Here is a 27,495-nt window from a genome sequence, read left to right as displayed (position 1 = left end):
ACTCTGTGTTCATCACAACGAGTGCACTCCTTAATCCCCACCACATATTTCACCCATCCCCCTGCCCACCTCCCCTCTAGTTAAGAGTCTGTTTCTTGGTTTGCCCATCTCTCTTTTTTCCCCTTATCTCTGTTTTATTTTCTTAAATTACACATATGAGTGCAATCATAATGGTATTTGTCTTTCTCTGACTGACTTAATTTTGCTTAGATAATATTCTCTACTATATATATACACACACATATATATATACACACACACACTCTACTATATATACTATATATATATACACACACACACACACACACACACACATATATATATATATATATATATGTACATACACACACACACACACACCCACACCACGTCTTCTTTATCCATTCATCAGTTGATGGATACTTGGGTGTTTCCATAATTTGGCTATTGTAGATAATGCTATAAATATCAGGGTGCATGCATCCCCTTGAATTAGTATTTTTGGATTCCTTGGGTAAATACCTAGTAGTGCAATTGCTGGATCATAGGGTAGCTCTATTATTAACTTTTTGAAGAACCTCCATACTGTTTTTTGCAGTGGCTGCACCAATTTATATTCCCACCAACAGTGCAAGAGGGCTCTCCTTTCTCCACATCATCACCATGACATACTGTTTCCTGTGTTGTTGGTTTTAGCCATTCTGACAGGTGTGAGGTGATGTCTCATTGAAGTTTTGATTTGTACTTGCCTGATGATGAGTGATGTTGAGGATGTTTTCATGGGTTTGTTGGCCATCTGGATGTCTTTTTTGCAAAAATGTCTATTGATGTCTTCTCCCCATTTTTAATTAGATTGTTTTTTTGGGTGTTGAGTTATAAAACTTCTTTATACATATTTGATATTAACTCTTTATCAGATATGTCATCTGCAAATATCTTCTCCCATTCCATAGGTTGCCTTTTAGTTTTGTTGATTGTTTCCTTGCTGTGCAGAAACTTTTTATTTTGATGAAGTCCCAATAGTTTATTCTTGTTTTTGTTTCCCTTGCCTCAGGAGACAGATCTAGAAAGAAGTTGCTATGGCTGATGCCAAAGAGGTTACTGTCTGTGTTCTCCTCTAGGATTTTGATGATTTCAGGTCTCACATTTAGGCCTTTAATACATTTTGAATTTATTTTTGTGTTTGGTGTAAGAAAATGGTCTAGTTTCATTCCTTTGCAAGTAACTGTCCAGTTTTCCTAACACCATTTGTTGAAGAGACTGTCTTTTTCCCATTGGATATTTTTTCCTGCTTTGTTGATGGTTAATTGACTATGTAGTTGTGGGTTCATTCTGGGTTTTCTGTTCTGTCCCATTGATCTGTGTGTCTATTTTTGTGTTAGTACCATACTGTTTTGATTACTACAGCCTTGTAATGTTCCTTAAGTCTGGAACTGTGATGCCTCTAGCTTTGCTTTTTCAAGGTTGCTTTGGCTCTTCAGGGCCTTTTGTGGTTCCATACAAATTTTAGGATTGTTTGTTCTAGTTCTTGTGAAAAAATGCTGTTAGTATTTTGATAGGGAATGCAGTAAATGTGCAGATTGCTTTGGGTAGTATAGACATTTCAACAGTATTTGTTCTTCCAACTCATGAGCATGGAATGTCTTTCTATTTCTTGATGTCATCTTCAGTTTCTTTCATCAGTGTTTTATAGTTTTCAGAGTACAGGTTTTTCACCTTTTTGGTCAGGATTATTCCTCTGTATCTTATGGTTTTGGGTGCAATTGTAAATGGGATTGATTCCTTAGTTTCCCTTTCTGCTGCTTCATTATTGGTTTAAAGAAATTTAACAGGGGCACCTGGGGGCGCCTGGGTGGCGCAGTCGGTTAAGCGTCCGACTTCAGCCAGGTCACGATCTCGCGGTCCGGGAGTTCGAGCCCCGCGTCAGGCTCTGGGCTGATGGCTCAGAGCCTGGAGCCTGTTTCCGATTCTGTGTCTCCCTCTCTCTCTGCCCCTCCCCTGTTCATGCTCTGTCTCTCTCTGTCCCAAAAATAAATAAATGTTGAAAAAAAAAATTAAAAAAAAAAATAATAACAGGGGCACCTGGGTGGCTCAGTTGTTTAAGCGTCCAACTCTTGATTTCAGTTCAGATCATGATCTCACAGTTCATGGGTTTGAGCGCCATGTTGGGCTTCACGCTGACCGTGCAGAGACTGCTTGGAATTCTCTCTCCCTCCTTTCTGTCCCTCCCTGGTGCTCTTTCTCTCTCTCTCTCTCAAAATAAATACATAAAAACTTAAAAAAAAAAAGAAATGCAACAGATTTCTGTATGTTGATTTTGTGTCCCATGACTTTACTGAATTTGTGTATCAGTTCTAGCAATGTTTTGGTGGAGTATTTCAGGTTTTCTATATAGAGTATCATGTTGTCTGTAAATAGTGAACATTTTACTTTTTTCCTTGCTGATTCAGATGCCTTTTATTTCTTTTTGGTGTCTACTTGCTGTGGCTAGGATTTCCAGTACTATGTTAATTAACTGCAGTGAGAGTGGACATGTTCTTGACCATAGAGGAAAAATTGAGAGTTTTTCCTCTTTGAGGATGATGTTAGCTTTTCATATATGACCTTTATTATGTTGATGTATGTTCCCTCTCAACCTATTTTGTTGATGGTTTTTTATCACGAATAGATGCTGTATTTTGTCAGATGTTTTTTCTGCATCTATTGAAATGATCATATGGTTTTTATCTTTTCTTTTATTAATATGGTGTATCACATTGATTGATTTGTAAGTATTGAATCACCCTTGCAGCCCAGGAATATATCCCACTTGATCATGGTGAATATTTCTTTTAATGTATTGGTGGATTCAATTTACTAGGATTTTATTGAGAATTTTTGCATCCATGTTCATTAGGGATATTGGCCTGTAGTTCTCTTTTTTAGTGGAATCTTTATCTGGTTTTGGTAAGAGGATAATGCTGGCCTCATAGAATGAATTTGGAAGTTTTCTTTCCTTTTTTATTTTTTGGAATGGTTTGAGAAGAATATGTATCAAGTCTTCCTTAAATGTTTAGTAGAATTCATCTGTGAAGTCATCTGGCACTGGACTTTTTGATTGTTGGGAGTTTTTGATTACTGATTTATTTTCTTTGATGGTTATTGGTCTGTTCAAGTTTTCTATTTCTTCTTGTTTCAGTTTTGGTAGTTTTTATGTTTCTAAGAATTTATGCATTTTTTCCAGATTATCCAGATTTTTGACATATAATTTTTCATGTTCTCTTATAGTACTGTTTGTATTTCTGTGGTGTTGATTGTTATCTTTCCTCTCTCATTTGTGATTTTATTTATTTGGGTCCTTTCTCTTTTCTTTTTGGTAAGTCTGGCCAAGGGTTTATCAATTTTGTTAATTCTTTCAAAGAGTCAGCTCCTGGTTTCATGAACCTGTTTTATCATTTATTTTGTTTTAGTTTCTATACCATTTATCTTTTCTCTAATCTTATTTCCCTTCTTATGCTGGCTTTAGGCTTCATTTATTGTTCTTTTTCTAGGTCCTTTGAGTGTAAGGTTAGGTTGTTTGAGATTTTTCTTCCTTCTTGAGGTAGACCTGTATTGCTACATACTTCCCTCTTAGAACCACTTTTGCTGCATCACAAAAGTTTTAGACCAACATGTTTTCATCTTCATTTGCTTCCATATATTTTTTTATTTCTTCTTTGATTTCCTGGTTGACCAATTCATCCTTTAGTAGCATGTTGTTTAATCTCCATGTATTTGTTGTCTTTCCAATTTTTTTTCTTGTGGTTGACCTCTAGTTTCATAGTGTTGTGATCAGAAAACATGCATGGTATGATCTTAGTGTATTTGTACTTGCTGAGACCTGTTTTATGACTTAATATGTGATCTATTCTGGAGAATGTCCAATGTACACTCAAAATGAATGTGTATTCTGCTGCTTTAGGATGATATGTTCTAAATATATCTGTTAAGTCCATCTGGTCCAGTGTGTCATTCAAAGCTATTGTTTCCTTGTTGATTTTCTGTTTAGGTGATCTGGCCATTGATGTAAGTGGGGTGTTAAAGTCCCCTATTATTATTGTATTATTATTAATTAGTTCCTTTATTTTTGTTATTGTCTTATATATTGGGGTGCTCCCAATATTGGGAGAATAAATACTTATAATTATTATATCTTCTTGTTGGATTATTCCCTTTATGATTATATAGTATCCTTGTCTCTTGTTATAGTCTTTGTTTTAAAATCTGTTTTGTCCAAAATATGAATTGCTACTCTGGCTTTCTTTTGACATCCATTTGCATGGTAAATATTTCTCCATCACCTCACTTTTAATCTGCAGGGTGGCTTTATATCTAAAATGGGTCTCTTGTAAGCAGCATATAGATGGGTCTTTTTTTTTTTTTATCCATTCTGTCACTCTATGTCTTTTGATTGGAGTGTTTAGTCTATTTAAATTCAAAGTAATTTTTTTAATTTTTTAAAAATGTTTATTTATTTTTGAGACAGAGAGAGACAGAGCATGAATGGGGGAGGGTCAGAGAGAGAGGGAGACACAGAATCCTAAGCAGGCTCCAGGCTCTGAGCTGTCACTATCAGCACAGAGCCCAACGCAGGGCTCGAACTCTCAGACTGTGAGATCATGACCTGAGCTGAAGTTGGACACTCAACCGACTGAGCCACCCAGGCGCCCCTCAAAGTAATTTTTGATAGATATGTACTTATTCTTATTGCCATTTTATTACTTGTTTTGTCATTGTATCTGGAGATTTTCTCTGATCCTTTCTTGTCTTTGTCACTTTTGGTCCTTCTTTTCCACTCAGAGTCCCCTTTTAATATTTCTTGCAGGGCTGGTTTAGTGGTCACAAACTTCTTTAGGTTTTGTCTGTCTGGGAAACTCTTTATCTCTCTTTCTGCTCTGAATGATAGCCTTGCTGGATGGAGTGTTGTTGGCTACAGATTTTTCCCATTAAGCATGTTGAATATATCATGGTCTGCCAAGTTTCTGAGGACAGATCTGTAGCTAGCTTTATGGGTCTTCCCTTACAAGTTGAGGACTTTCTTTCTTGCTGCTTTTAGGATTTTCCTTTCTCACTATATTTTGAAAATTTAATTATAATAGGTCTTGGTGTTGGCCTGCTTTTGTTGATTTTGATGGGAGTTCTCTGTGCCTCCTTGATCTCGATGTCTGTTTCCTTCCCCAGATTAGGAAAGTTTTCAGCTTTCATTTCTTCAAAAAAAAATGTCTGCCCCCTTTTCTCTCTCCTCTTCTTCTGGGACTCCTATAATACAAATGTTAATGTTATTATATTTGATGGAGTCACACTTAGTTCCCTAAGTCTATTGCTATGTTTCATAATTCTTTCTCACCTTTGTTCAGCTTCATTATTTTCCATTATTTTGTCTTCTAAGTCACCAATTCATTCCTCTGCCTCTTCCAGTCTGCTGTTCATTGCATTAAGCCTGTTTCCAATCTTGAGTATTGAGTTCTTCATCTCTGGTTGATTCCTTTTTAAGTCTGTTATCTCTGTGGTCAGGGTCTCACTGATGTTTTCTATTCTTTTCTCAAGCCCAGTGAGTATCCTTAGGATTGTTGCTTTACATTCTCCATCAGGCATGTTACTTATATCTTATAAGGCATGTTACTTATATATGTTCCACTTAGATCTCTGGCCATGGACTTACCTTTTTCTTGCATTTGGGATAAATTCCTCCATTGTTGCATTTTGTCTAAGTCTCTGCCTTATTCATAAGAGATTTTAAATAGAGAAACATGGGGAAAGTACCAGTGTTCCCCAGCCCCAGTTAGATTCTGAACATATCTCCTGGTGTCAGTGCAGGAGACACTGCCAGACCCTGTCTGAGAGGGTCTGTGTTAGAGTCAGGTCTGGGGAAGAAGGGGGCCCATGCTCTACCCTTATTAGGTTTCCACTCCTTCCTTTGTTAACATTTCCCCCCACAGTCTTCCTTGGTTCAGAGGAGGTCCTCTGAGATGGGAATGGCCCTAGCTTCCCCTGGTGTCATACAAAGTCAAGCTGTTTGGTGACCAGAGTTTTAAGGAGACCTGAACTCCCCTTTCAAAAGATAGGTCACTGTTCCAAATAAGCCCCAAACATAGCTCTTAGCATGTTGCTGTTCACATTAAAGGGGCCATGGCTGTTTGAAAATGCTGAATTTTCAGATACTAAGCAAGACAACATTTTTGTCTGAAGTAGCTCTTACCACTTATGTCAGCAAAAAGCCACTTTGGGCCAGGCCAGTGGGTGGAGACGAGGTGCCATGGCATATACTTGGTTCTCTTAATATCTGGGAGCCCTCATTAATGTAGTGAACAGGAGACAGAGGTATCAGCAGTGAGGCAGACCCAGGTATGGACAGACGTGACCTGGAGGAAGGCTTCAGCAAACCCCTGATGTGTGGTTGATTCTGCCCTTCAGGTTGATTTCAGCTTTAGGTCCAGATGGTGTGAAGATATAACCAGAGACCACAGGTCTCCGTATCTTTGGGGCAGGCCTGGCATCTCAGTCATTCATTCCTGAGCCCCCAGCAAGGGTGTCATCCCTTGCTGTTATCCCAGTGCAGCTGGACACTGCTGGGAGTATGGGCACCACCTGAACTTGAATTCCACACCCTTTCCTTGCCAGGTTGTGAAGCGTCTTCCAAAAACTCGGTCTGGAAAAGTCATGCGGAGGCTCCTGAGGAAGATAATTACAGGAAGAGCTCAGGATCTGGGAGATACCACCACCTTGGAGGACCCCCATGTCATCATGGAAATCCTGAAGGTCTACCAGAAGTACAAAGACAAACAAACTGCTGCTCAGTGATGGGCTTTGGCTGAGACCCAGTGCCCATGCCCCTAACTGTCCTTCCAGAATGTAGCTCTCAGACTGGCTCATTTCCTACTGTCCCAGAAGCATTCCTCTCCTAGAGTGTAATCCACACTGCCCAAATGTGAAGTCTGTGCTAAGCCCTGCCTTCTTTCTGCTGAGGACCCATGAAGAGATACTATTAGATATGCTTAGCATTTGTTTCCCTTGTCCTGAATTTGGTTTCCTGGGATGAAAAGTCAATGTCATCTCCATTTCTGTGTCACCTCCAGACAGCACAGGAAGGTGAGGTGTGCCTGCTCAGATGACTGAGAACCAGAAGCAATCATATTTTTTCCCCCAGATGTACTAGATACAAAAGGCAGAAATTTTATTTTTATACTTTTATATTTTGGAAGAATGCGCAGATATACACATGTAGTGTGCAGATTTACTTATACACATTCTTCGTAACATTTAGAGTTATGAAAATATCCTTTTGTGCCTTTGCTCATGGGGACATGTGGAGAGGGTCAGAGGATGCCTTTTTAATGTTGGCATTCTGGGAATCTGAATTTGAAATGTTTGTACCTCTGTCTAAATATAGCTATCTTGAGAACTTTCAAGCTTGTAGCATCCTTGTTCATGTATAATGAAATCTAACTTCTAAAAGTGATGGTATGAACGTGCTCCAATTTTAGTTCTAGAACCACTCATATGTTCTGTTTCTCCAAGCTGTGATGTGGAAAGATTCCCCTTTCCACCTCAAATGCCTCTTGGTGGAAGGTCAGCATGCTCCAAATATGTACGGATGTTCGGGGAAGCCCATGAAAACTCAGGTGACTTGTTTGGCCAGGACTGGATCCTTGAAAACTGCCTATCCTTCATTCTGTGGTTGGTGTGGGAAGAACCACAGAGGTCCAAGGATGAGACTTAGAACTCTGAATCAGGTCTCTCTCTTTTTCTTAAGAATGCCTTAAGCCATCTGAACATTAGCAAGATGACATAAACCTTTATGTTTGCAAAGTGTTTATTAGCCAAGCACAAGAGGGCCAGTGGCGTGGAACACAGGTGAAGGCAGCCTGCTGAGCTGGGTCCTTGGGAACAGGGAAAGGTTGTCCTTATTTTTACCCCACATTATATGTGCCTTGCAGCTGTGTAGGTGTTCAAGGGGTGTCTGGGGTACTGAACACCTACTGTGGGTCATAGTTGTGCTGGCTTCTCTCTGATTAGGCAAGTATGCCTGTGACACCAACAGGGTGGCCACTGGCTGTGGCCCACAGAAATAGAGTGATGGTCTGTTCTCTGTTGCTAAGTAACAAGCAGTGCTTAGCAACAGAGAACCATGCACTTGGACATGTCACATGTGTGGTAGACTTGGCAGACTGTAGTTATGGTGCTATTTATGAAATAGCTTGGGTATAAACTCGGACAGTGACCAGGATAGTTAAAATAAAGTTTATTTTGTTCATTCTCTTCCTTCTGTTGTGATGTTTTTGATCAAATAATGCTATTGTTATTGCTGAATATAATCCCAAGGACAAAACTGAAAGGGCCTAGTCATTCAAAAGAGAACACTTAAAAAAAAATCCATTGGGGAGGAAATCCTTTACAGGGAGGAAATACACACTAAGAGCTTACCTATCTTACACTCTTATTTGGTAAACCTATCTGTGTCTAGATTGCTGTGCTATCCAATACACTAGTTATACATAGCTATTTAGGCATAAGTAAAAAATATATACAGAATAGAGCAGAATAAAATAAAATATTCAGTTCCTCAGTGGCAGTAGCCACAGTTCACATGCTCAGTAGCCACGTGGCAAATAGCTACCGGATTGGACAGCATGGACAAGAACATTTCCACCTTCACACAAGGTTCTGGTGGTGGGCACTGATTTGGAGCACAGACGAGGACAGGGAAGCAAAAAGAATCTCATTGTCATAGACTGCCTCTGTGAAAAGCACAGGCTTGCCTGAGAGAGACGTCCCATTACTCAGGTTTGTCCTTTCTTTAGATGTGGGTGGATGAGGTTTCTATGAACTGGGGACATGGGGGGTGGGAGGTGAAAGGCCCTGACCCAACTGTCTCCTAAGAAAGCTGGACCAAAGCAGGAACTGGGAATGGCTGTTCCTAGGAACAGTGCTTGTTCTTGTGCTCTGGAGGTTGGGGGGCAGGGAGGCTGGGAGTATTCCCAGGGGCCTCAGCCAGGCACTGAATGCACGGGGGAAAGACACATTTTTGCACCCCAGGTTGAGGTGGGAAGTCATGGCAGGATCACTCTTTTGTGGGAATAATCTATGGCCACAGACAGGATGCAGAGATGAGCTACAGTAGGATTTTGGCTGCCCTGAGGCAGGGCCTGTCTGAGAACAGAAGGGCACAGGAAAAATGGAGACCAGGAGGTAGATGTGCAGAGGCTGGTCAAGCTGTACCACATCTGCCCTGACCCCAGATGTCACTTTTTGCTTTGGATTTTCTGTCAGAACTGAGATGTCCTAGCAAAAACCGAGTCAGGACCACTGAGAAGCAGAGAAGAGAAGGCAGCTATAGTGAAAGCAGAGAGGAAACATCTGTAGGTGTGGAAACAGAGACAGGGTTGGACTGGGATCCAGAGACAGCTAATCTTGGCATTAAGTGCGTCTCCAGGCCAGCATGAAATTGGTAATAACAATAAACCCAAAGGGAAATTCTATTCAGATTCAGAAAAAAAGCAGTATGCAGTACCTTTGAAGAATAATTCTCATTTAGAGTAGCTAAAACAAAATGAAAAGTTGTGCTTCAAGGGAAAATTCAGCTTTCCAACATAATTAATTCCCAAATGGAAAATGTCCCTATTAAGTCTAGAAACAGAAAAATCACAGCTAATGTTCATGACAGCAGTTATCTAAAGATCAGTCATGAGCTGATTCAGGCTCATGCTCATTCTAGGTTCACCCACAGCAGTGAGTTCATAGAAAAGCAAGGGGAGTGTGAATTCTCACCCAGTCTCCCTGGCCTGACTTGAGAGAGGAGATCTGGCCGTGGAATGAATCTGAGCCATCAATCCTTGCAGAGCTGACTTGCACCCACTGCGCCAGCCGCCCTCAGGATACCCAATGTCAGGAGCACAGCAGCAATGCTTATACTGTTGGGCACTGTGTGCAAGGAGGCCCTAAGCACGTCACCCCATCTCCTCCTCTCATTTCACTTCGGGGCAGAGCTGGGGTGTGGATGGAGCTGGTCTGACTCCACCCTTGACCCCCAAGTTCAAACCAAAGGTGGTGTGGTCCCTTCTTGCGAGAGCTTTGAAGAATATTAACGGCATTTTAGTTTTATTATTTTATTGCTTTTTTAAGGCACCTTACTGTTGACCTCTGAGTAGCTCTATCTTTGATAGGGGGGAGAAGCCTAAATCCAGACCGAGAGGAAGCTTTCCAGGAGACAGTGCTTTTGGAGGGGTGGTGATGCCAATTTGAGTTTTAGTGATCTTTAACTGGAGTTATGTAAGGTTTCCCTTCATCACTGTTTGGGAATTTTGTTGCATAACAGGATTAAACCAAGTAAATACACAATTTCTCCACCTGTGAATACCAATGGTCTTTAGTTTTTGCAGTATTAGTTTTTGGTTGACTTGTTTTATTTGTCCTGCTTGGGCTCTGTAGGGCTTCTTGGTCCATCTTAATGGCTTGTTGTCCATCTTAATCAGTTCCAGAAATATTTCAATCATTATCTGTTCATATGTAGTTTTTGCCTATTTGGTCTCCTTTTTTGAAGATCGTTAACTTCCCATATGTTGGGACCTCCCACATTCTATTTTCTAGTTCTCTTACTGCCTTCATCTCCATGGTCTTGAAGCAGAAACTGAGATGAGGGCCTGCGTGCAGGTGATTTGCTTAGGAATGTGATTCCAGGGACAGGTGTGAGGAATGAGGTTGTGAAACAGGGAAGGAGGGAAACCAACGCAAGCAGACTCACGTCGGGCCAGCCAGCGCTGTGAACCACTGCTCCGTCTCACATGAGTCAGTAGGACTCTTACTGGTGTGTCTTTGAACCAACTGGGAACCAGCTGTCTGAAACGTGGCATGGCCTCCCAACTTTCCCCAGAACTTGCAGATGCTGTCGGGAAAAAGTGGCTCCCAGCAGTGGCCTCACCTCCCTGAGCCCCTGTTTTCCCTGGCCCAGTAATTCCTTACCATGCTCAGGCTCTCTGGTGTTGGTATGCAAGTGTTGTAAATGTTTTGCTCATCATTATCCCCATGGAGAGTGTGAGTCTCAATTACTCAATCTGTTTTCACATGAGGAGGAAGTCTTGCATAATGTCCCTAAAATGTGACAGATTCTGGTTTCCAACATACATTTCATCCAAACGTTTCACATAAGTTAGTGAGGCCTTTCCATATTACTCTGTACTTCTTTTCTCCCTTCCAGTGTCACATGACTATCTCCCCATCAGTAGACGGGACCCATCTTCTTCTTTGTAATGGCTGCATGTAGCAAACCACTGAATTTGAGCATTTATTTAACCATTATGAATGGATATGTAAGGTGATTACAAGTTGTCTACATTAGAAACAAGACTCAAATGGAATCCATGTACATCTTTACACCATGTAATCAATCAAAAGATGTGCTTGGCTATCGCAATGGTGTGAATGTTTGTGTCCCTTCAAATTCATATGTTGAAATCCTCATCTCCAAGGTGATGGTATCACAGGAGGTGGTGGGGCCTTTGGTAGGTGGTTATAAGAGGTGGTTATAAGAGCAGAGCCTTCATGAATGGAATCAGTGCACTTCTAAAAGAGGACACAGAGAGCTCCTTTGCTCCTTCCATCATGTGGGGACACAGCGATGACAAGATGGTGACCTTTGAACCAGGAGGAAAGTTCTCGCCAGACACCAAATCTGTTTGCACCTCCATCTTTCACTTCAGCCTCCAGAGCTGTGAGAAATAAATTTCTGTTGTTTATAACCCTCCAGTCTATGGTGTTTTGTTATAGCAGCCTGAACAGAGTCAGATAACTGCCAACCTACAAATTTGGGTTTTTTTGTGAATATGGTCCACGAATACAGAGTGTGCAGAGAATCTTATGTGGTGAATCTTATGTAGTGTAGGTGAGAAATGTAGCACAAATAGGAGGACCAATGTAATATAAATAAATAAAACCTGGCAAAAGGTTATCTTCACCCCAAAGCTTAAAAAGCTGGAAATTACTCATATGGTGTGTTATCAGTCAACAGCTGTAGAGATAGGTAGTAGCCAGTGATAAAATGCCATACAATAATTTTCAGACCATGACTTTTCTAGTCATTCCCTTTTTCCTAAAACATTTCCCTAGAGGGTTGCAGTTACTACTTAATATAACATTTAAAATTTGTCTCTGTATGGGACTTAGATTCAGAAGTAGCTTTTATGATTTGGTCATGTGAAAATATTTTGTATAACTTTCATACTCCAGGCACAAGAAAGACATTTGATGAAATTCTCTTCCATTATATGTTTTGGAAGCAACTTCTTGTGTTAACATTTTATTTCTAAACTGTTGGGTTGGATGGACATTTTTGCTTTTTTGAGTTCAAGTAATTAAGACACTGATAAAAATAAATTCACTTTTCTCTCAAAAGTGGATCTAAGCCAGCTGCATGCTGATTGCTATTCCAAGTTGTGGATACTTGGGTCCAGAGGGCTTTCAAAGTCAGGTCCCCACTTGGGTCTGTGTTCATGATAGGCTGCTGGCTGCAGAGCATGCGGTGGTCCCCGGGGAAAGTTTCCAGGGATTGGTGCCAGGCTCACCTGGATGCCTGCTTGATGACAACACAGATTCCTGTCTCAGAATTGTTAAGCCTGAATCTCAGGAGGCGGGGGTTGGGGAATCTGGACTTTTAATAATTCTGCATAGTCAACTAGACCCTAGTGACCAGCTTTCAGAGAACACTGAATAATTCCAACACTTCATGTATTTCTGTTTCCATTTAAGAAAGTGACCTGGAGAAAGAGAGCTTTCAAACTAGGCAATAGCTTTTTTAAAAAAATGTTTGTTTGTTTACTTGTTGAGAGAGAGGGAGACAGTTGGGGGATGGGGCAGGGAGAGAGAATCCCAAGCAGGCTCTGCATAGTCAGCCCAGTGAGGGGGCTCAATCTCATGAACCATGAGATCATGACCTGAGCCGAAATCAAGAGTCAGATGCTTAACCAACTGAGCCACCCAGGCACCCCTAGGCAATAGCTTTTTTTTTTTTAAATAATTTTTTTGGATGAAACATAACATATATAGAAGGGTGTATAAAACATGTACAGCTTAACAAACTGACATGAAACAAAACCCAGGTAACTTCCACTGAGGTCATGATAGGAAACACTGCCAGCATGTCAGAGCCTCTCTCCTCCCATTCCTGACCACAGTCTGTGTTCCCACCAATAAATCACAGCCCCTCAGGGTCCCAGACAAGAGGAGGGGTGTTTTGTCAGGGTTTTGCTAAATCCCTGCAGCCTCTTTCAGCCCAGAGCTGCCTCTCAGATGTTCCTGCAGGCAGGCAGTTCTTCAGGATCTGAATGCAAATTGGTAAAAGGGGTGATTCTTTTTGTCTCTTAATCATAGCGACACTGGACTCAGACCCCTGTCCCATCTACCTCCCTAAAATGGAATACTATACATATTTCTCTATTTCTTATTTCCTCTCTAAGCAGTGATGCTCAACTTGGCTTTTATTTTTTTTTATTTTATTTTTTTTGGAAAAAACTAAATTTAATTACTGAAGACAAGACCTGTGCACGAGTTTCTTAATCTATTGGTCACCTTAAAAATAAGGTCGAAAGCTATGTTTAAGAGAATGTTAAGCTAACACAATGATACACTGAACTAGTTACAGTACCCATTTAAAAACTGTGCGTGATTCCCTGGTTTTTATTTTTTTTTAATTTTTTTTTTATATATATGAAATTTATTGACCAATTGGTTTCCATACAACACCCAGTGCTCATCCCAAAAGGTGCCCTCCTCAATACCCATTACCCACCCTCCCCTCCCTCCCACCCCCCCACCAACCCTCAGTTTGTTCTCAGTTTTTAACAGTCTCTTATGCTTTGGCTCTCTCCCACTCTAACCTCTTTTTTTTTTTTTTTTTCCCTTCCCCTCCCCCATGGATTCCTGTTAAGTTTCTCAGGATCCACATAAGAGTGAAACCATATGGTATCTGTCTTTCTCTGTATGGCTTATTTCACTTAGCATCACACTCTCCAGTTCCATCCACGTTGCTACAAAAGGCCATATTTCATTTTTTCTCGTTGCCACGTAATATTCCATTGTGTATATAAACCACAATTTCTTTATCCATTCATCAGTTGATGGACATTTAGGCTCTTTCCATAATTTGGCTATTGTTGAGAGTGCTGCTATGAACATTGGGGTACAAGTGCCCCTATGCATCAGTACTCCTGTATCCCTTGGGTAAATTCCTAGCAGTGCTATTGCTGGGTCATAGGGTAGGTCTATTTTTAATTTTCTGAGGAACCTCCACACTGCTTTCCAGAGCGGCTGCACCAGTTTGCATTCCCACCAACAGTGCAAGAGGGTTCCCGTTTCTCCACATCCTCGCCAGCATCTATAGTCTCCTGATTTGTTCATTTTGGCCACTCTGACTGGCGTGAGGTGATACCTGAGTGTGGTTTTGATTTGTATTTCCCTGATAAGGAGCGACGCTGAACATCTTTTCATGTGCCTGTTGGCCATCTGGATGTCTTCTTTAGAGAAGTGTCTATTCATGTTTTCTACCCATTTCTTCACTGGGTTATTTGTTTTTCGGGTGTGGAGTTTGGTGAGCTCTTCATAGATTTTAGATACTAGCCCTTTGTCCGATATGTCATTTGCGAATATCTTTTCCCATTCCGTTGGTTGCCTTTTAGTTTTATTGGTTGTTTCCTTTGCTGTGCAGAAGCTTTTTATCTTCATAAGGTCCCAGTAATTCACTTTTGCTTTTAATTCCCTTGCCTTTGGGGATGTGTCGAGTAAGAGATTGCTATGGCTGAGGTCAGAGAGGTCTTTTCCTGCTTTCTCCTCTAAGGTTTTGATGGTTTCCTGTCTCACATTTAGGTCCTTTATCCATTTTGAGTTTATTTTTGTGAATGGTGTGAGAAAGTGGTCTAGTTTCAACCTTCTGCATGTTGCTGTCCAGTTCTCCCAGCACCATTTGTTAAAGAGGCTGTCTTTTTTCCATTGGATGTTCTTTCCTGCTTTGTCAAAGATGAGTTGGCCATACGTTTGTGGGTCTAGTTCTGGGGTTTCTATTCTATTCCATTGGTCTGTGTGTCTGTTTTTGTGCCATCAACTTGGCTTTTAAAAGCACCTAGAGAGCTTTCAAAACTCCCAACGCCCAAGCCACACCCTAGACCAATTTAATCATAACTTCTGGGGTGGGGCACAAGCATTGGAGTTTTTTTAACTTTTTATTTTAGAGAGCGAGTGCAAGTGTGGGAGAGGGGCAGAGGGGGAGAGAGAGGGAGAGAGAGAGGGAGGGAGAGAGAGAGAGAGAGAGAGAGAGAGAGAATAAATCCTAAGCAGGCTCCATGTTCAGTGTGGAGCCCAATGCAGGCCTCGATCCCACGACCCTGGGATCATGACCTGAGCCAAAATCAATTGGTTGAGTGGGATGCTCAACCAATGCAGGCATCACCATATTTTAAAGCTTCCCAGATGGTTCTAATGTGCAGCCAAAGTTGAGAACCACTGTCTTGAAGCTCAGCACTCTGGGGCAAAAGAATTCACTAGGGACCCACTGAGGCACTGAGCCACTGCTGCCTAGAATCAGCTTTATTTTTACCTTCATTTTATGCCTTTGAGTCCAGCTGTTGACACTGTGAAGGCCACACACTCTGATTATGGCATCTGACTACTAGGGTGGTCCTCCTGGCACAGGTGATTTAAGGGGAAGCAAGCTGACAGAGCAGTACTATGGGGCAGAAAGGGGAAGAAGAAGCAGTCATCTGCTTGGTGTTGTCTCTGGTGCGTGGACCCTGGGCAAAGAGTAGAACAAGAAAATGCTCTTGAGAAAGTGTAACTACTTAAAATCAGTAGATAAGTTCAGGAATCCTTTTTCTCAGTGAATTTGTAAATGCCCTGTGTTCAGGGCTCACTTCCCTGCAAGGACTTTAGGAGCTTGGTGACACTTATGGGAATGAAAGCAAACGTGTTCACAGCCTATGTCTGCAGCCACACCCTGATAAACAATGCAAATAATACCCAAACACCAAGACCCCGATCTTCCCACTCACATTCAGTTAGTGGACTTTATTCACAGTTTAGTGTCAACTGCTTCCATCTACCACCCCACACAAACAGTAGCCCCCACTCCCTGCCCTCTCACCCACTATGCAGTGTACGTGCATCTACAGTCTCCTTCCTCTCTTGAAGGTAAGCTCCCTGAGGGCAGGATCCACCTGCAAATTACCAGTGCCTAGAGTACTGCCTAACACATGACATGGCAAGTGCTTAGTATCTGTTGAATGAATAGACATCACACTTGCCTAGCTGGTAGCTGGTATGTGTCAAGAATGGCTCTTTGTCTTGCAGAGTGAAGATACACACTCTGGAATTCTCTGGTGGAATGAGGGGAAGGTGCCACTGTGAAAGAATGGCACAGGCCTGTGAAGAACACAGCCCATTTTGACCAAACCCTGTGGCTGCCTATGGGACAAAAAAACCCCTCCTGCCGGCTGTCTTGGTTTACAAGTATTGGAGATGGGAATCATTTTGTTCTCACCCTGCTCTCTGGAGGGAAAAGAGTGGGAAGAAAAAAAAAGAAGTCTCGATTTCAACACTCTTTTGCTTGGTTTCTGGGATTCCTCTTCTCCTTATCATAAGGATATGGGGAAACTAGGGGACACCACCAAACTTGTTCCCAGCCAGTCATGCCAGAGGCAAACTGTGACCCTCCAAGAGTACCACTTTGAGGGTTCCATCACTATGGCCTTTGCTAAACGTGAAGCTGAATTCCTGCCTGCACCAGCCTTTATTCCAAATAGCACAGGAGCTGATTAGTGCCCCTGACATCTGCACGATAGGGTACCAACCATGGCCAAAGAGGTGACAAGCCAGAGGCAAAAGTCCGACTCTAAATAAACTGAGAAAGAGACAAGGGAAGAAAGCTGTGGCTGCCTGTCCTAGGACATTACTAACAAACTGTAAGTACCAAGGAGTTTAGAAAACCTGTTGGAATAGTTGGCCTGCCAACTTCTCTTGCAAATAGGGTGGGATTTTCTAACGTTTATTTATTTTTGAGAGAGAGTAAGAGACAGAGTGCGAGTGGGAGAGGGGCAGAGAGAGAGGGAGACACAGAATCCAAGGCAGGCTCCAGGCTCTGAGCGGTTAGTAGTCAGAACAGAACCCAACACAGGGCTTGAAACCACGAACCGCAAGATCATGACCTGCGCCGAAGTTGAACACTTAACTGACTGAGCCACCCAGGCACCCGCAGGGTGGGATTTTCTTAGTAAGAGCCACCAACTGGGTAATTCTGTCTAGTCTCCTTGCTCTTGCAGACCCAAACTTCTGCCAAGCAGCCTTCTGGATGCACAGACATATTTTGGGCTGATTTCTTTCCCAAAGAAGGACGTCATCTCCGCCAATCATATATCTCTTTATTCTTGAGAGTCAAGGAAACACTTAACTCTTTTATTTGAATATTTTTAAAGTTTATTTATTTTGAGAAAGAGCAAGCATGAGTCGGGAGGGGCTAAGACAGAGAGTCCCCAAGCAGGCTCACGTGGAGCTTGACACAGGTCTTAAGATCATGACTTGAGCTGAAACTAAGAGTTGGATGCTTAACCGACTGAGTCACCCAGGAGCCATACACTTACAAGTATGCATATGTTTGCTCAAAAAGGCAGAGTAGAAATTGCCTAAGGGAAATAATTAGTTGCTTTCAAGAAGTGATTTCTGGGTGTAATGAAACGTGATTAACAAGTGACCTGTGCCAAATAGGAAGTGTCAGTGTTAAGATTCCCAAAGAACAATGGGACAGACGAGCTACTTGTCAACAGAAATAATAACAATGAATGTCCATGTCCATGCAGACACTGGGGAATGTCTTTCCTACTGAGAACCATTTCCTATCAAGTCTGGGTCAACCTTAAGAATCTTCCTCATTAGTGTAATTAAGGGAGTTTTCTCCAGTCAACTTATTTATAATCCTTACCTCTTCCCCTACCTGCTTCTCATTGGAGCAGACATCATTCAATGTGCTGTCCTGTCCTGCTCACGTATAGTCCTGCCGCCTAGTTCTCTCTCTCGTTCCTCCTGAACGTTCACTGGAACGTGGGATTTTGTCCTCTAACACAGCACCAGGCTTGGGCACCTCACCAAAGTTGGGAACATTAGAGTCTCAATTCAGGAATCTGGACTTGGGACAAAGAGACTGTAGTTAGTTGGTGGGATTCCTGAAATGGGAAGTCATGGAGAACTGGGCTTGAGGCAGTGTTTTCTGCCATGGACATGTCCATGCAGAGAATGCGTGTCAGATGGAACGCATTCAGGTGCAAGCACAAACTGCTCACATGCATGAGGGGTTGTTTTCCTCATGTAATCTGAAAGCCCAGGTGTAGGTGGTTGCTGGCAGAGGTGAGCAGCCTAGGTTTTCTGTTCTCAGACTGCTGTCGTTTAGACCTCAAGGTGTTTTCCCATGGTCACAAGACACTACTGTCACTCTAAGCACAACTCTGGGGTTCAGAGCAGCAGAAAAGGCAAGGCCTATCTCTCCCTTTTATCAGAAAAGCAAAAACTTTTCCTAGAGGTCAAAAGAAACCCTAGATTTCTTTATCTCAAGGCCAGAATCTAGCCTAGGAGCACCTTAGCTTTAAGAGCTGGAAAAGTAACAATGTATCCAGCTGTAGTAGAGGGCAGCAAAAAAGAAGGGAGGCAGTCAAATAACAGGGCTTGCCCCAGAAACATGCAGGGACCAAGAGACAAAACGTGGCGAGGCCCCAGGGAGGATGAGACAAACATTGTTCCTGTTTTTCCAGGCCCTTGTTCCAGTCCCTGTGAGGCTTGGCTGTACTTTCTGTGATGATATTCTGTGAGATATCCCCATATCCTTCCAATAGATCCCTCCCTCATCTTAAGTGGGCTTTTGTGGATGTCTGTGCCTGGCACCTGCATGATCTCCAAGATGCTTTTTCTACAGTGAACAAGTTATTCTACATTCTCTAACTTTACACTTTCCACTTTCCTGCCCGAGCTGACACCAGAGCTTCCTATCACAATACAAGTTAGCTTGAAGCCCTGTTAGGGCAGGCCACTCTTTCTCTCCCCCGGATTCAGGGCAGGGAGAAGGGCTCTGTCTATTGCTGCTCTTCTTTACCCCTTTGAGATGGTTTGTCTTTCTTGATTACTCATAACCTTGAAGTCTGCCCTGATTGTCATCACCTTATCGACCAATCCATGGGCACTCCATACTTTTGGCCTGTTTCTTGTCCTCTTCCATCCCTTCAACCTGCCCATTATAATGTTACTTATCCAAGGCCTGGTTCACACACCACCTCCTCCATGAAACCTTCTCTGGGCATTGCTACCTGATGGCACTTGTTCCTTGTGGCCCCCAAGGCATCATGCAGTTCTTCCATGACACTGTTTTATATCGGTTATTAGGCTTATCTCCCCTCTGAGATTATAACATGTCTGCATGTTGGCTCACCTTATTTCACCTTCGTTTCGTCACAGCACTTGGCTGAGCACCTGGAAGGCTCTCAGCAGATATCTGTGAAAGAAATGGAAACAGTATGGGATTGGGAAAAAGCACTGGACTGGAAATAGGGAGTATTTCTAGTTTAAGCTGTGAGGCATACAATTGGCTGCTTGCCCAGCATCACTGCCTCTCCTTCCATGCTGGTAGAACCCTGATTTATTGAAATCAATTGCCCTCCATGTGGGCCAAAGTTTCAATGGAAGTGGGCCTCATTCCCAGTCTCAGGGTGCAAAGAGGGTGGCTTCTGGTTGGTCTAAGCCAGTGGTTCTCAACCAGGGGCTATTTTGTCTCCCAGGGGACACTTGGAAATGTCTGGAGACATTACTAATTAGCATCACTAGGTGGGACGCTATTGGCATCTGGTGGATGGAGGCCAGGGATGCTGCTAAACATCCTGCAATGCACAGGAGAGCTTCTCCCTGCCACCCCCAACAAAGAATTATCTGGCCCAAAATGTCAGTGGTGCTGAAGTTGAGAAACATGGTCTAACCAATTATAGGGGTCCCATCTCCCTGCTGATAACTGGGTGGCAGCTAGGCTGGAGCCTGAGGGGAGAACTGAAGCCACAAACAGTAATGTGGACCTCACCATGACTTGCAAACAGAAAAACGGTACTAAATTGCGCTGCCCAGCAAAAACAAGCATTAAATTCAGACCATTTAACTAATTTAGCTCATTCAGACCATTTGCTCCAAGATAAGACAAGCTGACCTCCCTATAACTCCACATGGACTCCACATGGACTCATGTGTTCCAGATAAGACCACTGACTCCTCCAATGACTCTCCAAGTTTATAAATTTTGACCCATCCCTGCCAAGACTATCTGTTACTAACACCAGTCCTAACCCTCACATGGATACTTCCATAACTCCCCCCTTTTAAGGAGCCTCACAGGTCCTCTGGTGAATTCCTTTGCTGTAGCAAGTTCAAAAAACTTAACTTATTATTATTACTTTTTTTTTTAAATTCTGTTCCTGGCTGTTTTTTGTTGGTGGTCCTTACCGCTGCGCATGAAATACAAATAAATCTAATGCAATGAGCTAAGTCCTATAATTGGGCATGTTCAAAGTGTCTTAGACATAAAGATGTTCTGCTTGAGAAATCAGGAGAAGGGTTCTCAGCAGAGAATTAGAAACAGCAAGCAATGCTGAGTATCTGAAAGATAGGATTCAGAACCGGAGAGATAGTACAGACAGGCAGGAAGGGCCAGGTCATGCAGTGCTGTTTAAATTATCCTTGATACAACAGCTATACCAGTTGTATTGGAGAGAGAATGAAATAAAATACTTCCCAGGCCTTAACTATATCCCTGGCAGTCCTGGAATCCCTGAACTGGATTTATATATACTCATTTCCCTTATGCTGGCTCTTGGTTTCTTGTTAAACAGTCATGTGGGATTCTAGTGCCTAAGAAAGATAATGGCATGTTTGATCAGGGGAACCTTCAAGTGCAATAAGGAGATTCCTTTTTTTTTAAGTTTATTTTGAGAGAGTAAGAGAGTGCGAGAGCACATGAGGGGAGGAGGGGCAGAGAGAGAGAGGGAGAGAGAATCCCAAGCAGGCTCCCTGGTGTCAGCACACAGCCCAACATGGGGCTCAAACCCACAAGATCATGGCCTGAGCTGAAATCAAGTGAGATGCTTCATTGAGCCACCCAGGCACCCTGGAAATTAATTCTTTAATACTTCATCCTGAACATGCCTTTTCTAGAGATGATGCACAGTAACAGGACTTGGTTTCCTCTGATTGGAAATCCTGTTTTTCCCCCAAATCCAATCCTTTCTCAGCTCCTTCATGTGTCAAATGCTCTCACAAGATCATATTATTCTTTTCTAGTTCAATTATTACATTTCACATTTTACATTTATCTTTATGATGACCTGATTAAAGTCATCTCTCATTAGTTTACCTTCAGTGAGGGGACTTGTCTATGGTTGGCTCATCGTCACCTCCCAGCACCTAGAAATATACCTAGTTGACTAAAATATTGCTAACGAACGAACTGAAGATTGCTTCTTGCTTTCTTAAACCTTATTTGTTGCAATTAATGATAGCTTCTATTTATATCCCACTTTTACTTTTTTTTTATTTAGACAAATTCTGATTTTATTCACATTAAATCATGTTAAAGGGACTAAAATAAAAACAGGCATAGCTGTGCTTAGTAATGCCCATTATGAGTAATGCACACGAGATAAATCCTAAACTTACAAAACAATAATTTTCAAAATTCCTCCTTTTGTCATTCTAAAGTCACTCTGCTTCTACTCTTGCTATATTGAGGGACTCTTAAAACAGTAATGTCACTTTCTTGGCCTGTTCTGCAAATCCTCTGACCAATCATTTAATTACTTTCCCCCTCTTCATCAAAGAAATGCAAGGTGTACACAGCTTAATGGGTTTCCCATTCTGTCTATCATTAGCCACAACTTAGTATATGCTACCTCAGATACATATACTTACAGCATGGACAAAACAGTATGTATTAGTTAACGTGATTTTTGCAGTGTATTAAGTGAAAACACCTGCACATTCAGTCAATGGACTATTCTACCCAGTGGTTCTATTAAGTATAGACCTGGGATAAGCTCTCTAGTTGCATATATTCTACTTATGACTATGTCAGCCCCACTTTTACTTCTAAGGGTAACTCTTTCACAAACTTTATCAAATGTTCTGTTAACAAAAAGATTTAATACTCAATGTCCCTAATCCAAAGGGCGGCATATTTGTCCCAAAATTTCCCCTCAAGTGGATGTTTGTAAAAGGTAATATAAATTTCAGGCGGGCGTTACTTGCACTCGTGTCCCTCCCAAAATACGAACTTATTTTTGTAACCCGCTTATACGAGCCAGGGTCTTTGTCACTTCACAAGCAGCGCCAACTTCTACCGACACAAAAGGCCAACACCTAAGTCCAGCACCGCCTATGTGCACTACTATGAGCATAACGTTTCCGGCCTCCCCACCGCCTGCAATGAAAACACAGGAAGCGCAGACGCTGAGCTGGGCGACCCCGGGGTTAGGCTACGCGCCTCCCGATGCCTCTAAGGCGTCCGCACTGGGCCGGGACCCGTTTCGGAGCCCCGCACCCCGAGCCAGGTACGTAACCTCAGACCTGCCCCACTCACTAGTCCTGGCGGAGAGGAACCTCTGACCTACGCTCCGGAGGTCCTGCGCGCTAGCTCCCGGAAGGGGCGGTGGTCGTAACGTCACATCCGCGCGCGGTCGGGTGAGGGGCGTGGCCGAGGGCGGTGCGGCGGGATTGGGCAAGTGCTGAGATCTCTTTGCTGTCTCCCGGGTTGCAGCGGGGCTGGGAACCGTGGCGCTCGCACCATGAGCGAGGCGGACGGGCTGCGGCAGCGCCGGCCGCTGCGGCCGCAGGTCGTCACGGACGATGGCCAGGTCCCCGAGGCCAAGGACGGCAGGTAGGCCGGGACCCCGGACGTGGGCCGCGAATGGCTGGGTCGACCCTCCTAACCAACAGGACAGCAATAACAGCAGTTGGGTAAATGCGTTGCCAAGCGGGGTGCAGGTGCCATTCCAGTTAATTCCTCTGGCTAAATTCATTTTACAGGGCAGGAAACAGGCCCTGGCCAAGGAAATGCACTTGCCGCCTTCTTGAGGCTTTGGTGCATTCTGCTTCCAATCTCAGCATTGTTTCCCGGCTCTCGGGGTCTCAAGACCGCCTTGCTTCCCATCTGCCCCTTTCTTCGTCTCAATCTCACCCTAACTTCTAGAGCAGTTGCTTCCTCGTCTTTCCCTCAGCCCCCCTCCTCCTCCTCCGCCCTATTCTTCTTGCTGGCTTACCTGATCCCCGGGGGAGAGCCATCTGGCCAGGGTCCAAGGTCTTCCCTGTCCTCGGCTCGCTCTGTCCGGAAGGAAGGTCCGAAATGCTCAGGTCGCGCCTCGTGTTCCAGCGTAGAGCTGGCCTCTGCACCTGCCCACCTCTCTCTGCGTGGTCACCAGCCTTTACCGTGGTTTTCAGGGAAAAAGTAGAGAACAGAAGTGACATTTAATGTTAAGCAAATTTTGTGAGAATTCAAGCTTGCAGATTTTTTCCTGATAGGGACGGAGAAGCATAGGAAACTAGTTGATGCCTACCTAATAAAGAAATCTCAGATTTTTGGCCTTTGCTTCTCCCAACCTTCCAGAATTTAAGGACACTATTTTGTTAGCTAATAACTGAAGCATGGCCCTTAAACATCTATTTACATATATAATACTTAAGCTTCTTTTTTTAATTTTGTCTCCTGAGGCTTGTAACTTTGAATTTTTAGGGAGAACCAAGAGGCTCCGTGTAGACCAACCTCAAAGTTGTGGAACTGATTGAATTCTAAGTTGATGGAGATATTTAGTGGAAATATCAGTATGTCAAAGGGTGTGGTGCATACTGAATGAGGGCCAGTTTTTGTGGGGAAAGACTGAATTTATTCACTGATAATAAGAGGACCACATTTCAAGGAGAGCTATAGCAGAGACGAGTGTTTTGACTCTAGAAAGGCAAATGGCAGAGAAGAGATTTTGGTTATTTTTGACTCCCGGTGCCTGTGGAAAGGTCAGGAGTATGCTGAATAAACTCAGAGGTTTCCACGGATGCAGGACTTTCAATGCTAACCCTGGGCAAACCAGGACAAGTTGGTCACTCTACTTATTGTGGATATTGTGAAGTCATGGTCTGCTGATGACAGAGGAGGTTTTTAGAGTTAACATGCAAGGATTGGCAGTGCTTTACGGCAGAAACCATGAAAACAAGACTTGTTTCATACTTGCTATATGAGAAATGAAAGAGCAGCTGGCCCTGAGTTTGCTTTGAGGTGCAGTGTGTTGAAAACCAGGGCATGTAGCATCTGCAGGCACTTGTGGGATGGGCCCATCTCACCTGGGCTCCTCTTTTTTATTTATTTATTTATTTATTTATTTATTTTTAATTTTTTTTTCAACGTTTTTTATTTATTTTTGGGACAGAGAGAGACAGAGCATGAACAGGGGAGGGGCAGAGAGAGAGGGAGACACAGAATCGGAAACAGGCTCCAGGCTCCGAGCCATCAGCCCAGAGCCCGACGCGGGGCTCGAACTCACGGACCGCGAGATTGTGACCTGGCTGAAGTCGGACGCTTAACCAACTGTGCCACCCAGGCGCCCCTCACCTGGGCTCCTCTGAACACTCCTGACCACAGGACAGAGGGGCAGAATTAAATTGTTTTTCAGTTTCTCAGGGATTTCTGACTTAGTGGCAGGATAAATTGGGTGTTCCAGAATCATCATCTGCTGCTCATCTTTTCCACTGTGTCTTTTACAAAACTATGTTTATTTAAGAAATTTTCTTGACTTCCCTGTCCATGAACATTGTTCTTATTTTCCTGTGTTTCCCTCTTTCTCTTATATATTTGATCCCATTGCCATATATCTGTAATGATCTTTTTTTCAAAATGAGTTCTCACCTTTTTCCTTACATTTAGTATTGTATATTATAGAGTTATAGTTGTTTTTCTAAATTTTCTCATTGTCTTCTTGATTACCTTAAGAATTTAAGATTCACCAAAAGACAGGGAAGCATTGTGTATTGTGGGTGAAGTAAAGGAAACTGAAGGAGATAGAAATCTGACAACTATAGAATAAACTTTAGATGTGCTAAACAGGAAAAAAAAAACAAACCCTTGAATAATATGTTATTCAATTAACAGAAATAGGACAGTAGATTTTAGTGGAAGGGATGCCTAGTAATACCTTAGCTAGTCTCCTGACTCTTGACATAAAATGTGATGTTAGCTCTGATTGCTAAGGTCATTGAGATCTATGTGAGTGAAGTGATTTATATAACGTTAGAGTAATGGAGTCAAAAGAGAAGCAGAAATGAATGAATGAGGATAGCACTGGCAGCTGGACAAGGATTGAGAAGCATATTTTTAAAATTATGCTTTGGAAATAAGGTTTTATACCAAAGCTCTTGAATTTCTGTACTTAAGCTATAATGGGGAATGTGGTCATTAAATCCTTTTATTCAGTTTGGAATATAGATGAACTAAGCACTTGAACAATACTGGAGCAAGCTGATATTTATTTGGCATTAGTTTCCCCGTATGCTTTAGAAACTCTATCAGAATGATTGTAACACTGAAACTATTCCTCTTCTTTTGGAACATAGTTCAGTCTGGAAGAGAGAATAGCTGCTTAATGTCTTTTTGTAACTGTTAAGGACTGAAGAGTGAATACATTGAAATTTAACAACTGCTTTTTCAATAAACTTCTAAAGGATTTTAGGCTAATTAAAAATCTCTACTACATTCATTTTTCTTTTTAAGACTGAGGAAAAAGGGAGGCAGGGTGGAGAGACAGATGTGGCCATGTCATGGACATGAAGAGTCAGGAATCCATGATTTCTTCTCAGCCCTTCCCCCTGAGTGTGTGTTTCAAATGGCTCTTTTAACTTGTTTCTTATTATTTTCAATGCTAAAATGAAGACATCTACGGTCCAGGAGCCCCAGTTTAAAGTAATGTGTGACACCAATAAATTCAAGGTGCAGTTGGTTAAAAGACTAGGCTGGCTGCTATTTGACTTTCTCAGATTCCATAGGTCACCTTGACACCTGGGCCTCTGGTGCCCCACAGATTTGTGGCTAATAGGTTTTCCACAAAATCACAGGTTGTTTTTGATCTCATGAAATCTTCAGTCCATGAATGATGCCTTGCCCTGATGTTGGCGAACATCTTTCAGGTTTGCCTGGTGAAATTATAGAGGATTTTGCACATCATGGATGAACCAATAGTAGTTGCCAAATCTTGTTGTATCACCATGATTGTTCTATTGCCCTTAGAAATGTTGGAAATTTCAGGGTGCAGGTGTCTTCAAGGAGGTGAGCATCACTCTGGGGTTTTCTAAGAGATTGGGCAAACAAATTGATTTCCCAAACTGCCCCTGGAACGGAAGTTGCCAGCCTTCCTGGATGTGTCAACACAGATTGGGAAAGAGTATTGTGGGAATGTGCGCACTTTTGTCAGTGAAAATGGATAGAGATAAATGGAGTGTCCTTTATTTAATAAGGCAGATGTGCAGAGGCAGGGGGCAGACATGGAGGAAAGGCAGAATTATAGGTGAATGTGAGTTTGCAGGAATGAACCTTGGGCTAAAATAAATGGGTACAGAAGCCCCATTGCCACACAGTCACAGACTCAGATGCTGCCAGGGGAGCAGCATTCCTGCTACCTACCATTTAGGGAGTGCTTTTATTTTTATTTTTTATTTTAGAGTGGGGGAGAGGGGCAGAAGGAGAGAGAGAGAAAATCTTAAGCAGGCTCTATATGAGTGTGGAGCCCAATGCAGGGCTCAATCCCATGACCCTGGGATCATGACCTGAGCCAAAATCAAGAGTCAGATGCATATCCAGCTGAGCCAGCCAGACACCCCAGTGCTTTAGATGTTCCAGGCCCTGGCCTTATCACTGCACATGTAGTGGTCATTTTGTTTGTGGTAGAGTCTGTAGCAGGTGTGGGGCTGGGAGAAGAAAAGAGTGTGTGTTTGTCTGAAGAGTGGAAAGCCCTGTGCACCTGTCCTGCAGCCTTAGGTTTCATAGATCTCTTTTTTCCAGAGAAGTTGGAAACCCAGATTTTTGTGTAAAATCATCTTATTTTTCAGTTATGGCAATTAAAGCCATTTTGTGGAATGATGGTTATGGTTTAAACTAGAGCTTTGCTTTGAGTTCTGGCACCACTTTTTTTTTTTTTTTTTTTTTGAGAGAGCAAGTGAGAGAGCACATGCACATGAGAGTGGGAACCTGTGGGGTGTGTGGGGGAGGGGGAGAGAGAGAAAGAATCTTAATCCGGCTCCATACCCATCACAGATGGGCATCACATTTAATTTATTGGGGAATTTTGACAAACTCTGAAACAACCAGGAAAGTTCTGCAATCCCTGCCATCTGAGGAACTCCTGCAGGACTGGGGATGCTTTGCCCAAGGATGGTGGTGTGATCTTGGGTGTCTGGGAGGTCAAGGGTTTG

General features: G+C 42.7%; 2 protein-coding genes and 1 long non-coding RNA gene across 6 annotated transcripts in view; 2 read left to right on the top strand and 1 right to left on the bottom strand.

The window, feature by feature from the left end:
- ACSS1 (acyl-CoA synthetase short chain family member 1) overlaps positions 1 to 16,530 on the top strand; it is a 69,928-nt gene extending 53,398 nt beyond the window's left edge. Inside the window, exon 14 of one of the 2 annotated variants that reach the window (XM_047852165.1) lies at positions 16,327 to 16,530. In XM_047852165.1, the coding sequence (XP_047708121.1) occupies positions 16,327 to 16,383 (57 nt within the window). In that variant the 3' untranslated portion in view covers positions 16,384 to 16,530. Of the gene's footprint in view, positions 1 to 6,618; positions 8,260 to 16,326 lie in introns of those variants that run through there. The other variant, XM_047852164.1, reaches the window with a different exon arrangement.
- Positions 14,992 to 22,680, bottom strand: LOC125161894 (uncharacterized). Of its 2 annotated transcripts, none has more exons than XR_007150800.1 (4): positions 22,628 to 22,680; positions 19,445 to 19,507; positions 17,963 to 18,154; positions 14,992 to 15,770 (listed from the first exon to the last, which is right to left on the bottom strand). It is a non-coding gene; the product is annotated as an uncharacterized LOC125161894 (long non-coding RNA). The 2 variants fall into 2 exon arrangements; XR_007150801.1 differs by having other exon boundaries at positions 17,963 to 18,149.
- An 83-nt stretch (positions 22,681 to 22,763) lies between these two features.
- The window catches only part of APMAP (adipocyte plasma membrane associated protein), a 38,129-nt gene continuing 33,397 nt past the window's right edge, over positions 22,764 to 27,495 (top strand). For both annotated transcript variants that reach the window (XR_007150798.1, XM_047852168.1), the window contains exon 1: positions 22,764 to 22,924. Coding sequence is in view for 1 of the 2 variants with exons in the window: in XM_047852168.1 (XP_047708124.1) it covers positions 22,833 to 22,924 (92 nt within the window). In the remaining variant the exon portion in view is untranslated. The remainder of the gene's footprint in view (positions 22,925 to 27,495) is intronic.

The sequence above is a fragment of the Prionailurus viverrinus genome, chromosome A3, assembly GCF_022837055.1.
Source record: "Prionailurus viverrinus isolate Anna chromosome A3, UM_Priviv_1.0, whole genome shotgun sequence".
Taxonomy (NCBI): domain Eukaryota; kingdom Metazoa; phylum Chordata; class Mammalia; order Carnivora; family Felidae; genus Prionailurus; species Prionailurus viverrinus.
Note: the sequence above shows the minus strand (reverse complement) of the source record. Positions and strands in the feature narration are given on the sequence as shown.